This window comes from Xenopus laevis, chromosome 5S (genome assembly GCF_017654675.1).
Source record: "Xenopus laevis strain J_2021 chromosome 5S, Xenopus_laevis_v10.1, whole genome shotgun sequence".
In the NCBI taxonomy this organism is placed as follows: domain Eukaryota; kingdom Metazoa; phylum Chordata; class Amphibia; order Anura; family Pipidae; genus Xenopus; species Xenopus laevis.
In genome coordinates this window covers 21,598,920-21,611,738 of record NC_054380.1, presented here as the reverse complement: position 1 = coordinate 21,611,738, position 12,819 = coordinate 21,598,920, and the positions used below count along the sequence as shown (strand labels likewise).

The window sequence follows — 12,819 nt, the reverse complement described above, 5'->3', positions numbered from 1 at the left end:
GGAATTAGGGTGCTAGCAAACCGAATCCAATCACTGCCAAGCACCCAGACATGAAACCTTAGCCCTGTTTGGAGATGGTGCCTCCCAACAGCTGCAGCACCCAAAGTTACCTACGAATAGCACAGTACACTGCTAGAACCCCTTAATGATGTGCAGCACCATAGAACCCCATAAAAAGCAAATCACTTTCATTTTATTCTGCATCTCTGAAAGGGGTACGGCGGCTCCCAAGCGCAGCCTCAATACAACACCAATCTCGCTTGCAAGATGGAGCATGTTTAAATGATTACAGGTTTCTGTGTATACGGATTTCCAATTTACCCTTATTCAAAGGGAAACAAAACCCTGTTTATAAGGAGTAAAAATCTAAAATGTAGAATGAATTCTAGAAACACCCCGCCCCCATATCTTTTTTTTTAGGGAGCTATCTGGCAAGTTGTTTTTGCTTCTCCTATCTCTTTCTGTACAATAGCACATGTGTTTGAGGCAGAGAAGGAAAGAAAATATTCGTTCACATGACCGACATTGCTGCCTTCACCTGCAGTGACCTGCGCTCCATCACTTGCTGCCGGTGGAATGGAACCTATGGTCATGTGATAGATTATAGACTTAAAGGGGTTGTTCACCTTTGCGTTAACTTCCAGAATGATGTGGAGAGTGAAATTCTGAGACAATTTGCAATTGGGTTTAATTTGGTTTTCGAGATATTTGGTTTTTTATTCAGCAGCTCTCCAGCAATGTTAAGCAATCTGGTTGCTAAGGTCAAAATTACTCTAGCAACCATGCACTGATTTGAATATGAAACTGGAATATGAAAAGGAGAGGCCATGAATAGAAAGAGGAGTCATAAAAAGTAGCAATAACAATAAATTTGTAGTCTTACAGATCATTCATTTTTAAATTGCGTCAGTGAGCCCCTTCTGAAAGCTGGAAAGAGCCAGAAGAAAAAGGCAAATAATTCAAAAACTATAACATACAAATAACTGAAAATTTGCTTAGACTTGGCCATTCTATAACATACTTAAACTTTACTTAAAAGTAACTTTAAGGGGGTGGTTCACCTTCAAACAACTAGTTATTTTCAGATAGATCACCAGAAATAAAGACCTTTTCCAATTACTTTCTATTTTCTATGTCATCGTTTTTCTAATATTTAAATGTAAAGTGAAATTTTTCACCTTCCAAAGCAGCTCTGGGGGGGGGGGTCGCCGACCCTGTAAACTGTTCTAAATTGATACATTTGGTTGATACATTTCTTATCTTTGTCCCTGCTGAGCAGAATCTCTGGGTTTCATTACAGGCAGCTGTTAGAATTGCTACAATAGTTGCTAATACTCCAGAGATGCTGCTGAGAAATGTTGCAAAATTGTAACAATTTAGGGTAATGTCACACTGTGAGATTCGGGGAGATTTAGTCGCCTGGCGACTTATTGCCTCTTCTTTGGGGCGACTTATCTCCCTGAACTGCTTCCCCCTTTCTTCCGTCTGGTAGAATGAAAAAAAAAACGCATGTGGCATGGCGCTAGCGGGACTTCGTTTTCGGAAGTCGCCCGAAGTTTCCTTGTGAGGGCGACTTTAGAAAACGAAGCGATGCGAGTGCCATGCCGCAGGCGTTTTTTCATTCTAGCAGGCAGAGGATTAGTCACCCGAAAGAAGAGGCAATTGGTCCCCGGGCGACTAAATCTCCACAAATCTCCAGGTGCGACCTTACCCTTACCCTTTTATTGTGACCATTGTTATACAATTAGGGATCACTAATGAACACGGATGTTTCCGCCCACTTTTTTCAAGGTTCCCCCACCCATTTTTACCCTATTTAACACGGAACAGTAGGTGATTTCACAGGCTTGAGAAAGGGTCCTGCGAGGCCCGAAACGTTGCCACATGTCTGCTTGTATTTGAGCCAATAAAGCACATCTATATATTCACACAAATTACAGTGTGCTGCAGTATATTGGATTTCTGCGACCTTACCCTTAGCGTCTGCACCTGATTTACTGAACTGCCAGATTTAAACACCAGAGACAGGAACATTACACTTTAATCTTAGATTTTGGAAAAACAGTAAAAAATAAATAATGAAAAGTAATTGAAAAAAGTCTTTATTTCTGGGGAACAATCTGAAAACAACTGAACTGAAAATAAAAAAGTGTTTGAAAGGTGAAAAACCTCCTTTAAGATATAAGGGTCCCACACATGGGGTTAGTAACCCTTTCACACTAGTCTCTCCTTTCACTAGGAATGACTAGGGATGCACTACCTTGTTTTAACACAACTCCCGGCTAGGTATGCACCGAATCCACTATTTTGGATTCGGCAGAACCCCCACAATCCTTTGCGAAAGATTCCGCCGAATACCGAATCGAATCCGAATTTGCATATGCAAATTAGGGGTAGAAAGGGGAAAAATTGTAATTCCTTGCAATTTCTCTCCCCACCCCTAATTTGCATATGCAAATTAGGATACGGATTTGGTTTGGCCGGGCAGAAGGATTCAGCCAAATCCGAATCCTGCTGAAAAAGGCAGAATCCTGGCCGAATCCTGAACCAAATCCTGGATTCGGTGAATCCCTACTCCCGGCATCCTCAGAGAGCAGCTGTATATTGTATTTTAACCATAATTAGAAAGCCACTGGGTATCTCTTTATTAAAGCCTGTGTGCTGACACCAATAACCAGCACAGTGCTAATCCTACGCCACATGGGATTGTTCAATTAGCTTTAGAGCACAGGGCTGGTGTATTGCTCCACATGCTCAGCAGCCCTATGCCAATTTTTAAAGAGCCAGTAATAACATTAAAATCCACATTAATAGGAAAATGACTAAGAAAGGGGGGTAGTGAGTGCACAACGATGCTATAGATTTAAAGCAGGGATAGAAAACAGATTCTGAGTCCGGTTCACCAATCCCACCCCCTGAAAACTGCGTTTTTGGAAAGGAGTGGGCGATTTGAGCTGTGCCATTGTAATCCAATGTACAACGATGTATGTAACTATCCATTCTTATTAATGAAAAGGAAATTAGAGAGGTAATTGAAGACCATAAAAAAAACGCCTGCAGTGTAACCATGGCATTAGCCTGCATCAGCAGTGCAAAAAAAAAAAAAAAGACAATATTTGCAACATGACTTTTCCCACAGATGCTCCTACTGAAAGCTGCACGATGCATATTGATAAGAAGAGTCGTCTCTGGGGGCAACCAGGGGTCCCATGCAGCAAAGGGGCCCCAGTTGAAGGTAGAAATAGGGACATTATGGTGGTAATAGTAGAGCAAGACTGCGGTATGTTTATGGTATCCATCTCATACATTTATGTATATAAATAAATCAATGAATGAAAAGGATCATTTTGACTATTATTTAAAGAGATGGTTCACCTTTGAGTTAACTGTTAGTATGTTATAAGCAATGTTTCATTTATCCTTCAATATTTTTTTTTTATTGTTTTAAATATGGGTGGCACCGAATCCAGGATTCAGTTCGGGATTCTGCCTTTTTTCAGCAGGATTCGGATTCAGACGAATTCTTCTGCCAGGCTGAACCGAATCCTAATGGAGGGAAATCACGTGACTTTTTGTCACAAATCAAGGAAGTAAAAAAGGTTTTCCCCTTCCCACCCCTAATTTGCATATGCAAATTAAGATTTGGGTTCGGTATTCGGCCGAATCTTTCATGAAGGATTCAGTGGTTCGACCAAATCCAAAATAGTGGATTCAACGCATCCCTAGTTTTAAATATTTGCTGTCTTCTTTTGAATCTTTCCATCTTTCTACTGGGGGTCACAGACCCCATCTAAAAAACAAATGCTCTGTAAGGCTACAAATGTTTTGTTATTGCTACTTTTGATTACTCAACTTTCTGTTCAGGTCCTTTTCCTATTCAAATTACAGGCTCTTATTCAAATGAGTGCATGGTTGCTGGGGTAATTTGGACCCTAGCAACCAGACTGCTGAAATTGCAGCTGCTGTATAAAAAGCTAAATAACGCAAAAACCACAAATAATAAAAAAACGAAAAACATTGCAAATTGATTCAGAATATCCCTCTCTACAACATACTTAAAGGTAGTTTAAAGGTGAACAACCCCTTTAAAGGACCAGAAAAAAATTGTTAATATACTACGAAAAAAAAACACCAACAGATATTAAAATTTAAAATTTTGTTAAGAAATAACTTAACAAAACTCTGCTTGTGCTCCTCTTCAGAAAAGGCGATGATCCATCGCGCGGTGCTCGATTTCTCCTCCCTGGCTATCTCCTATAAGGAAGGCAGAGAGGAGAAATCGAGCGCCGTACGATGGATCCCCAATCGCCTTTTCTGAAGAGGAGCACAAGCGGAGTTTCGGTGAGTTATTTCTAAATGATAATAAAAAAAATTTTTTTAAATGTTTTATGTTACTGGTCCTTTAAGGGAAACCACTGGACTTTTAAAATACCAAAACCTTCAGTGCTAATAAATGAAATTATAGTGGAGTATGGAGTTAAGCAATTACAGTAACATTCTTTCAAATTGTATCTGAGCAGGCATACATAAATAATATATATAATACTGTATATACAGTGAGCCTTGTAATCTCACAGCCCTTGAAATGGAAAGGGGCTTGTCAATCACTTAGTCAGGACCGTTCCTCCCAGTTCATCCCCCAGAGACACTAAACAGGAAAACAGCACCGGGCTCCATCCCTAGGCATTTGCGATGCACTAATTGACATCCACTAATTGACATTAAATCACGAGGCGCCACCAGGGAAAACGTTTGCCAAATCTTCCATTACTTTTCCTTTAAACACTCTCCCAGGTTTGAGATTGGGGAGAAGAAGATGATTGCACTTGAATAATTTAGAGGGTTTTGCATGGCTCCAGATGCAGTCGCGCCATATGAGTGGCAAGGGGACAATTAGTTTGGAGGGGAAAGGAGGATTTGTTTGTGCAAAATTACCATCACGTGATTCTCTAGAGATACTGTAATGATTTCACATGGGAACCATTCTTGGATTGCAAACAGTCTAGTTCCGGCCACGAAGCAGTCCCATAAGGGTTAAGTACCCAGGGTCCTGCATATAGTAGGGACATGTACAGGGGTGGGAAGACTAGGCACAATACCAGTACATATAAATGAAATATCATAAATAACTGTTAAAGGGGTTGATCCCCTTTAAATGGATTTTTAGTACCGGTATAGGATCCATTATCCAGAAACCCGGTATCCGGAAACCCTTTATCCGGAAGCCCGTTATCCAGAAAGCTCCAAATTACAGAAAAGCAGTCTCCCAGTCATATATGTGTTTTTACAAGCTCAGCGTGGATTTGTAAGAGCATCAAAAACAACCATGTGTAAGAGCTCTTAGACTTAGACGAGGATGTTTTTCAGTCAAACTAATTTCCAGCAGAGGAAACGACACTGCTCATATCACTGGTTTTTGGCCCAAAATTAGAACATTTAAAGCCAAAAACTGCTAGTATCAGCTGTAATAGCCTTAAAACTCAATGGGAGGTGGCAAATATGGGTTCACTACTCCACTGGTGGAGAAACTGGAGGCATTAATAGGTCTTCTAACAACTTCTGTTGAAAAGTAACGTCTACTAATCACATGACCAGGTTGTGCAACTTTGAATTAACTTTTAGAATGATGTAGAGAGGAATAGTCTGAGACCATTTGCAATTGGTTTTCATGTTTTATTATTTGTGGATGTTGAGTTATTTAACTTTTTATTCAGCAGCTCTGCAGTTTGCAATTTCAGCAATCTGGTTGCTAGGGTCCTAATTACCCTAGCAACCATGCATTAATTTGAATACGCGACTGGAATATGAATAGGGAAGAACTTGAACAGAAAGATGAGAAATAAAAAGTAGCAACGACAATACATGTGTTAGATGGGGTCAGTGACCCCCTTTTGAAAACAGGGAAGAGTCAGATTTATTAAACAGAAAAGGATATTAAGTGCTATGGCACATTAAGCAGCTTTCATACTCTGATCTGTCTGATAAAGAGCTTAAAGCTGAATGCTAGATCATCATGCATTAGGAAATTCCTGGAACGTTCTGCAAAATAATTGCATGATTAAAGTGTAAAATATAAAATAGGATCATGTGCAGCATGTGTGTGTTACACGAACTTCCAATCCATTATGGTCCCCCTGTGCATCATGGTGAGCGAGAGAAGGAACCTGTAACACTTTCACAGGCTATAAAGATACAATGTTGCCAGAAGTGATGCTATAATGCTGGATTAATGCCATGTGCTTTCTCTACACTGTAAATACCATTCTGTGTGTACTGGCTAAACAGTTCCAGGTACACAAAGATGGTGGAGCAGATAGTGATTAACCCTGTAAGCTCTGCCTGCTGTTGTTTCTCTTTTGCTGGAAATCTGCATTTGAAATTCTCTCACACATCGCTTGGGGCCTTAACATTTATTGGCACATCATTAGTGAATAGGAAACACAGATAAGATCTTACTACAAAGTTGCAGTTCTTAACTGCCCAACACATTATTGTGGTTACCTTCTCCCTGGGAACAAATATGGACAGATTCAAATTATTCCAAATACTATCCCTGTACAAACCGCTTGTATAATACAAAGGAATTGCATGCACTAGTCTACACTGTGGCCTTCTGCACAGCTGTTATATTGTAGGGAGACATGGTGCATATAGTAGCAGTGGGATAATAGTCTCTGGGAAGGGAGTGTGACTGTGGGATAGCAGGTATAGTAGAGAGAGATGGTGTCTATAGTAACAGTGGGATAATAGTCTCTGGGAAGGGAGTGTGACTGTGGGATAGCAGGTATAGTAGGGAGAGATGGTGCCTATAGTAACAGTGGGATAATAGTCTCTGGGAAGGGAGTGTGACTGTGGGATAGCAGGTATAGTAGGGAGAGATGGTGTCTATAGTAACAGTGGATAATAGTCTCTGGGAAGGGAGTGTGACTGTGGGATAGCAGGTATAGTAGGGAGAGATGGTGCCTATAGTAACAGTGGGATAATAGTCTCTGGGAAGGGAGTGTGACTGGGATAGCAGGTATAGTAGGGAGAGACAGTGCCTATAGTAACAGTGGATAATAGTCTCTGGGAAGGGAGTGTGACTGTGGGATAGCAGGTATAGTAGGGAGAGATGGTGCCTATAGTAACAGTGGGATAATAGTCTCTGGGAAGGGAGTGTGACTGTGGGATAGCAGGTATAGTAGGAAGAGACAGTGCCTATAGTAACAGTGGATAATAGTTTCTGGGAAGGGAGTGTGACTGTGGGATAGCAGGTATAGTAGGGAGAGATGGTGCCTATAGTAACAGTGGGATAATAGTCTCTGGGAAGGGAGTGTGACTGTGGGATAGCAGGTATAGTAGGGAGAGATGGTGTCTATAGTAACAGTGGGATAATAGTCTCTGGGAAAGGAGTGTGACTGTGGGATAGCAGGTATAGTAGGGAGAGATGGTGCCTATAGTAACATTGGGATAATAGTCTCTGGGAAGGGAGTGTGACTGTGGGATAACAGGTATAGTAGGGAGAAATGGTGCCTATAGTAACAGTGGGATAATAGTCTCTGAGAAAGGAGTGTGACTGTGGGATAGCAGGTATAGTAGGCAGAGATGGTGCCTATAGTAACAGTGGGATAATAGTCTCTGGGAAGGGAGTGTGACTGTGGGATAGCAGGTATAGTAGGGGGAGATGGTGCCTATAGTAACAGTGGGATAATAGTCTCTGGGAAGGGAGTGTGACTGTGGGATAGCAGGTATAGTAGGGAGAGATGGTGCCTATAGTAACAGTGGGATAATAGTCTCTGGGAAGGGAGTGTGACTGTGGGATAGCAGGTATAGTAGGGAGAGATGGTGCCTATAGTAACAGTGGGATAATAGTCTCTGGGAAAGGAGTGTGACTGTGGGATAGCAGATATAGTAGGGGGAGATGGTGCCTATAGTAACAGTGGGATAATAGTCTCTGGGAAGGGAATGTGACTGTGGGATAGCAGGTATAGTAGGGAGAGATGGTGCCTATAGTAACAGTGGGATAATTGTCTCTGGGAAGGGAGTGTGACTGTGGGATAGCAGGTATAGTAGGGAGAGATGGTGCCTATAGTAACAGTGGGATAATAGTCTCTGAGAAAGGAGTGTGGATGTGGGTTAGCAGGTGAGATGGTGCCTATAGTTGCAGTAAAAAAAATGGTCTTGTCCTTTAAAAGAATTGAGCAAGAATGCACCCCTCCATTCCAGGTCATAGCATTAAAATCTCAAGGCTAATTGACAAAATGTGTGCAGAAAACATGATTCAGATGAGAAAAGGGTCAGTTACAGTTCATAGGGAGAGTGAAGAGCAGTTAGATATAGAATATTTAATATATATTAAGCGTGGAGCCAAATCAGTCTCCACTGAGCACATCAGATTCTTTGCTGTGTTTCTATTGGGGAACAAATAATGTGTTAGTAAGAAACAGTAGAAACAGTAGAAACTGCAGCCCCCCATACGGACGAAACAGATTTCCCATCGATGCCAGTGAATTGTGAGCAGTGTAGTTCAGCGATGGCTGATTGGATGCCCCATGATAACTTACTCTGTATTTGATCCTGATTCTAATGACGCAAGAAGTTCCAGAAGCAGCACATTGAAGCTTGTGACACCCACGGAGCAGTTGCATTGTCATATCTCGGGTGCAAAGGCAGTGGTTAACCAACATGGTAACCTGTAGCATCTGTGCTTCTGATGTCTACGTGAGCAGGGCAGCACCCACACAGAACAGCGCCATTCTCAGAAACCAAAGGCAGTGGGCTTTCTATAACAAAAGAGCAGGCTAGACACAGGGATACAGACAGTTTGGACACAGTCTCTGGTGACAGGGACACAGATGATGGCAGGGTAGTGAACCATCACTCAGTGCTGATGTTAAATCAAGGGGAACACATTTTTCCAACATTTAGTTTAATGAATCAGCCCCTTCCCCTTCTACAGAGATGGTCTTTGGGGGGTCACAAGACCCACATGCAGACATATTTGAGCTGCCCCACATGTATACATCCAGTTCTAATTGACCTACAACTCCCAGCAACCACTGATGAAATTGGACAGCAGTTACAGGGCTGCAGGTGGGACAGGCCCGATGTAATGACCCTACTTGCACTCCATCAGCCTAGAGCTGGCCATAGACGCAAAGATCTCATCATACGAATCGAGGATTCATACGATTTTCGTAACGTGGGTGGAGAGTCCTGAAATTTTTCGTCCGGCAGAGATCGGTCGTTTGGACGATCCAACAGGTTAGAAAATTTCTGTCGGCTGCCGATAATATCTCTGCGTATTTTGCAGATCGTACGATTTTCAGTGGGAGACTGTCACTAGCTTTGTCTATCGTACGATTGCTGTCAGGGGCAGAACATCGGCTGATCTGTTCTTTAACTACTTTATTTGGTCGGAATGGTAAGACTTTGATCTGAATGGTTAGTGGCAGGTCGGGAGATGGGGAAGTCCGATCGTACATTGATTCGTACGATCGGATCTTTGCGTCTGTGGCCAGCTTAAGGAGAGGGGGGCCTCTCTCTGTTACAGGTAGTGCCGATCAGTGGCCCCTTCCCAGGGGGTATTCCCAGCATTACTGTGGGTGCTCCTAATTTGTGGCCCTTTTGAAGGTTAGATTTGCTACAATGCTACAAGTGCAGTGGATTGTGGACCCCTTCCCAATGGGTATTGACAGCATTACTGTGGGTGCAGCTGATTTGTGGTCCCCTCCCAGAGTATATTCCATACAATGCTACAAATGCTGTTGATATGTGGCTCTTCCCAAAAGTTATTGAGATGCAACATGCTGCATTTTTCCTGAATTTTTCCTGCATTCGGCGTCTATACGCGCCTGTGTGAGTACAGCCCCATTGAAAAAAGCTAAATGCATCTATTCCTGCGCTCCCCTGCGGCTGAACGCAGAAAAACGGAACGCAGGGGAGCGCAGCTTCAACCGCTCGTCAGTAAGAGCCCTTAGAATTACTGTGGGTTCAGCTGATTTGTGGTCCCCTCCCAGAGTAAAAATGATACAATTCTACAAGTGCTGTTGATTTGTGGCCCCTTCCCAGAGGGTATTCTTAGCATTACTGTGGGTGCAGCTGATTTGTGCCCCCCCCCAGAGTATATACAATACACTGCTATAAATGCTGCCGATATGTGGCCCTTTACCAGAGTATATTCACGGCAATGTTACAAGTGCTGATGATTTGTGGCCCCCCTACCCAGAGAGTATTTCTTCTGCTACAGGTGCAATGGGGTCTGGTATAGATTCCATACTTTGTGCAGGACCAAGACATCCTTTCCATCTCACTACCCCCTAAACAATCCATGTTGCACAGTCAGATATAGGCTGCTTGTGACTAACAGATGCTTTTTTATCTTGATTGACTGGTATAAAGAGCCCAGTAGGCCTACAAAGCCCCTGCCAGGAATCACAGCACCAGCTCCTTATATTTCTGCTTAATCTGTGGCCCTAAATGTACAAGCAGACACCTCTTGTCTCCAATAAGCAGTGCAGTGCAGAAGGCATGGGGATTCTGTGCCCTTTGCCACCAGCCCACAAGCAGAGTGTGTAGAAGGAAAAGCCCTGTCATTCCTCACTAGAGGATTTCCTCCACGCTCCGGTAGTACAACAATAGGCAGAGTAGGGGGTAAGTGCCAGATTTGCAGGGAAGGGATTCCATTTTCACATTTATTTGTTAACCACTGTCATTAAGTCTCTTTAATGGAGCCATAACCTTATAATACAGATAGACATGCCATTTCACTCAACAAACCTATTTATGTTCACATGTCCTGTTACCTGTGGCCCTCCAACTGCTGCTTTGAGCATCAACCAACAGCTGCAGGGCCCCGAGGCTCTATAAATGCTACACTCTATAGCAGGGGTCCCCAACATATTTTTACCCATGAGCCTCATTCAAATGTAAAATGAGATGGGGGAGCAACACAACGACGAAAATGTTCCTGGAGGTGCCAAATAATAGCTGTGATTTGTTATTTGGTAGCCCCTCTGTGGATAGGCAGCCTACAGAAGGATGTATTTGGCAGTACATCTGGTTTTATTTAACCAAAACTTGCCTACAAGCCTGGAATTCAAAAATAAGCACCTGCTTTGAGGCCACTAGGAGCAACATCCAAGGGGTAGGAGAGCAACATGTTGCTCACGAGCCACTGGTTGGGGATCACTGCTCTATAGAAATACTACATGCAACAGCTATAGAACAGGTCTATAGAGTGTAGCAAATGACATTATAGATGGATATATGTAAAGCATCTCAGGTGAGTGTCTTACCCAATCTTCGAAGTGTCGGCTCCCGTTCTGCAGTAGATCCTCAAATTGGATGGTGCAGTTGGCCACAAAATCATCGTAGCCTATGGGGGCATCGTGGAAGACCGCCAGCTCGATCTTCTTGCCGTTGGAGACGTCCGTAGAGAAGTCATCGTGCCAGCTGGGGTTGTTGGTCTTTTGCTTGGTGGAGGTCTGTCCTATCCTGGAGTCGTCCACATTGACAGCAATGTAAGGGTCCAGCAGGAAGGTCTGGGGTCGGGGGCCCACGGCATGTCTCAGGGACCAAGCAGTGGGTTTCAGGTTGGTGGCCTCACAAATCCGAATTTTCAGCAAGCCATTAAACACAACCATGGTGGGACAAGGTACTTGTGGGTGGGGTGGCTCCCAGCAGAGGTGTAACTAGGGTGGGCAATGAGGGCACAGACTGGCAGACAAGTGTAGGCGATTCTTATGCATTAAGATGAGGAAGGCTAGAAAAAAAGGAGCATTAGCATCTAAAACTATAGGTGCGCCGTGTGGTTGGCAAGATGCGGCTCAGTCAGTGCAAGTGACACCTCTGCATGTCCCTATAGAGTGCGGGGATATTAGGATTTAGCGCCCATGCGCTCCCCTATTGCACTCGCAGCGCTGCGGCAGCCGCTGAATTCATTGGGCTCCTGCTGGTAACGGCAAAATAAGAGGAGGGGGAGGGTGCAAATCCACCGCTAATCCCGCCGCCAGGCTGCTCTGCTCTCCTACCTACCGTGTGGGCTCATCCATGGGCAGGAGCTGCTGCTGCTGCAATCTGGGCTTTCCTGCCAAAATGCTGCTCAAGAGCAGCCGCACCCCCCTCACTACAAGCTTCTCCCCCCCAGCCGGTCCGATCGGTCACATCCGCAGCAACAACAGCAGCAGCGCCCAGGATCCTCCCGCACACACGCCCCGGGGGCCGCACCGCTCGACTCGGGCTGCTGCAACAGATGTTCAGGGTAGATCCCCGCTGGATGCCTCGTACCGCCGCTGCTACTGCCTCCTCCGCTCATTAGCGACACCCCAGCTCTCCTCCCCTCTCCTTGTCATGCAGGAAATGCACAAAAGACGTCAGAGAGAGAGAGAGAGAGAGAGAGAAGGATAAGACACACGAGCAGATCGCACTTACACATGGGACACGGAGCTTTTCCACTTGCAACACAAGGGGGGACAGTTCTTCCCTTTAAAAGGATGAGTAACCCCCAAAAATAACGACAGTGTCAGTCTAAGGAACACGTGAACTGCAAATATGTCCTAGTATTACACTTATTTGCATTTAAAAGCAGGATATATGTGTTTCTGCACTGCTGGTTCTAACTCTTGAAACAATGTAGCACTCCTGCAGCCGAGACAAGTCTGTTAAATCCACTCGTTTATGCTTTAGGGTCAGGGCACGCAGGCAGATTCGGGGAGATTAGACCCCGGCGACAGATCTTCTCTTCTTCAGGGCGACTAATCTCCCCCAACTGCCTACCCTGCCTTCCCGCCGGCTAAAATGTAAATCGCCGACGGGATGGCACTCGGAGCGATTCATTTT

General features: G+C 44.1%; 1 protein-coding gene across 2 annotated transcripts in view; it reads right to left on the bottom strand.

Annotated features, from left to right (window-relative positions):
• Positions 1-12,340, bottom strand: part of LOC108717735 (protein kinase C epsilon type) — a 210,869-nt gene extending 198,529 nt beyond the window's left edge. For both annotated transcript variants that reach the window (XM_041564282.1, XM_041564283.1), the window contains exon 1: positions 11,277-12,340. In XM_041564282.1, coding sequence (XP_041420216.1) covers positions 11,277-11,624 — 348 coding nt within the window. In that variant the 5' untranslated portion in view covers positions 11,625-12,340. The remainder of the gene's footprint in view (positions 1-11,276) is intronic.
• Between the last annotated feature and the right edge of the window lie 479 nt (positions 12,341-12,819).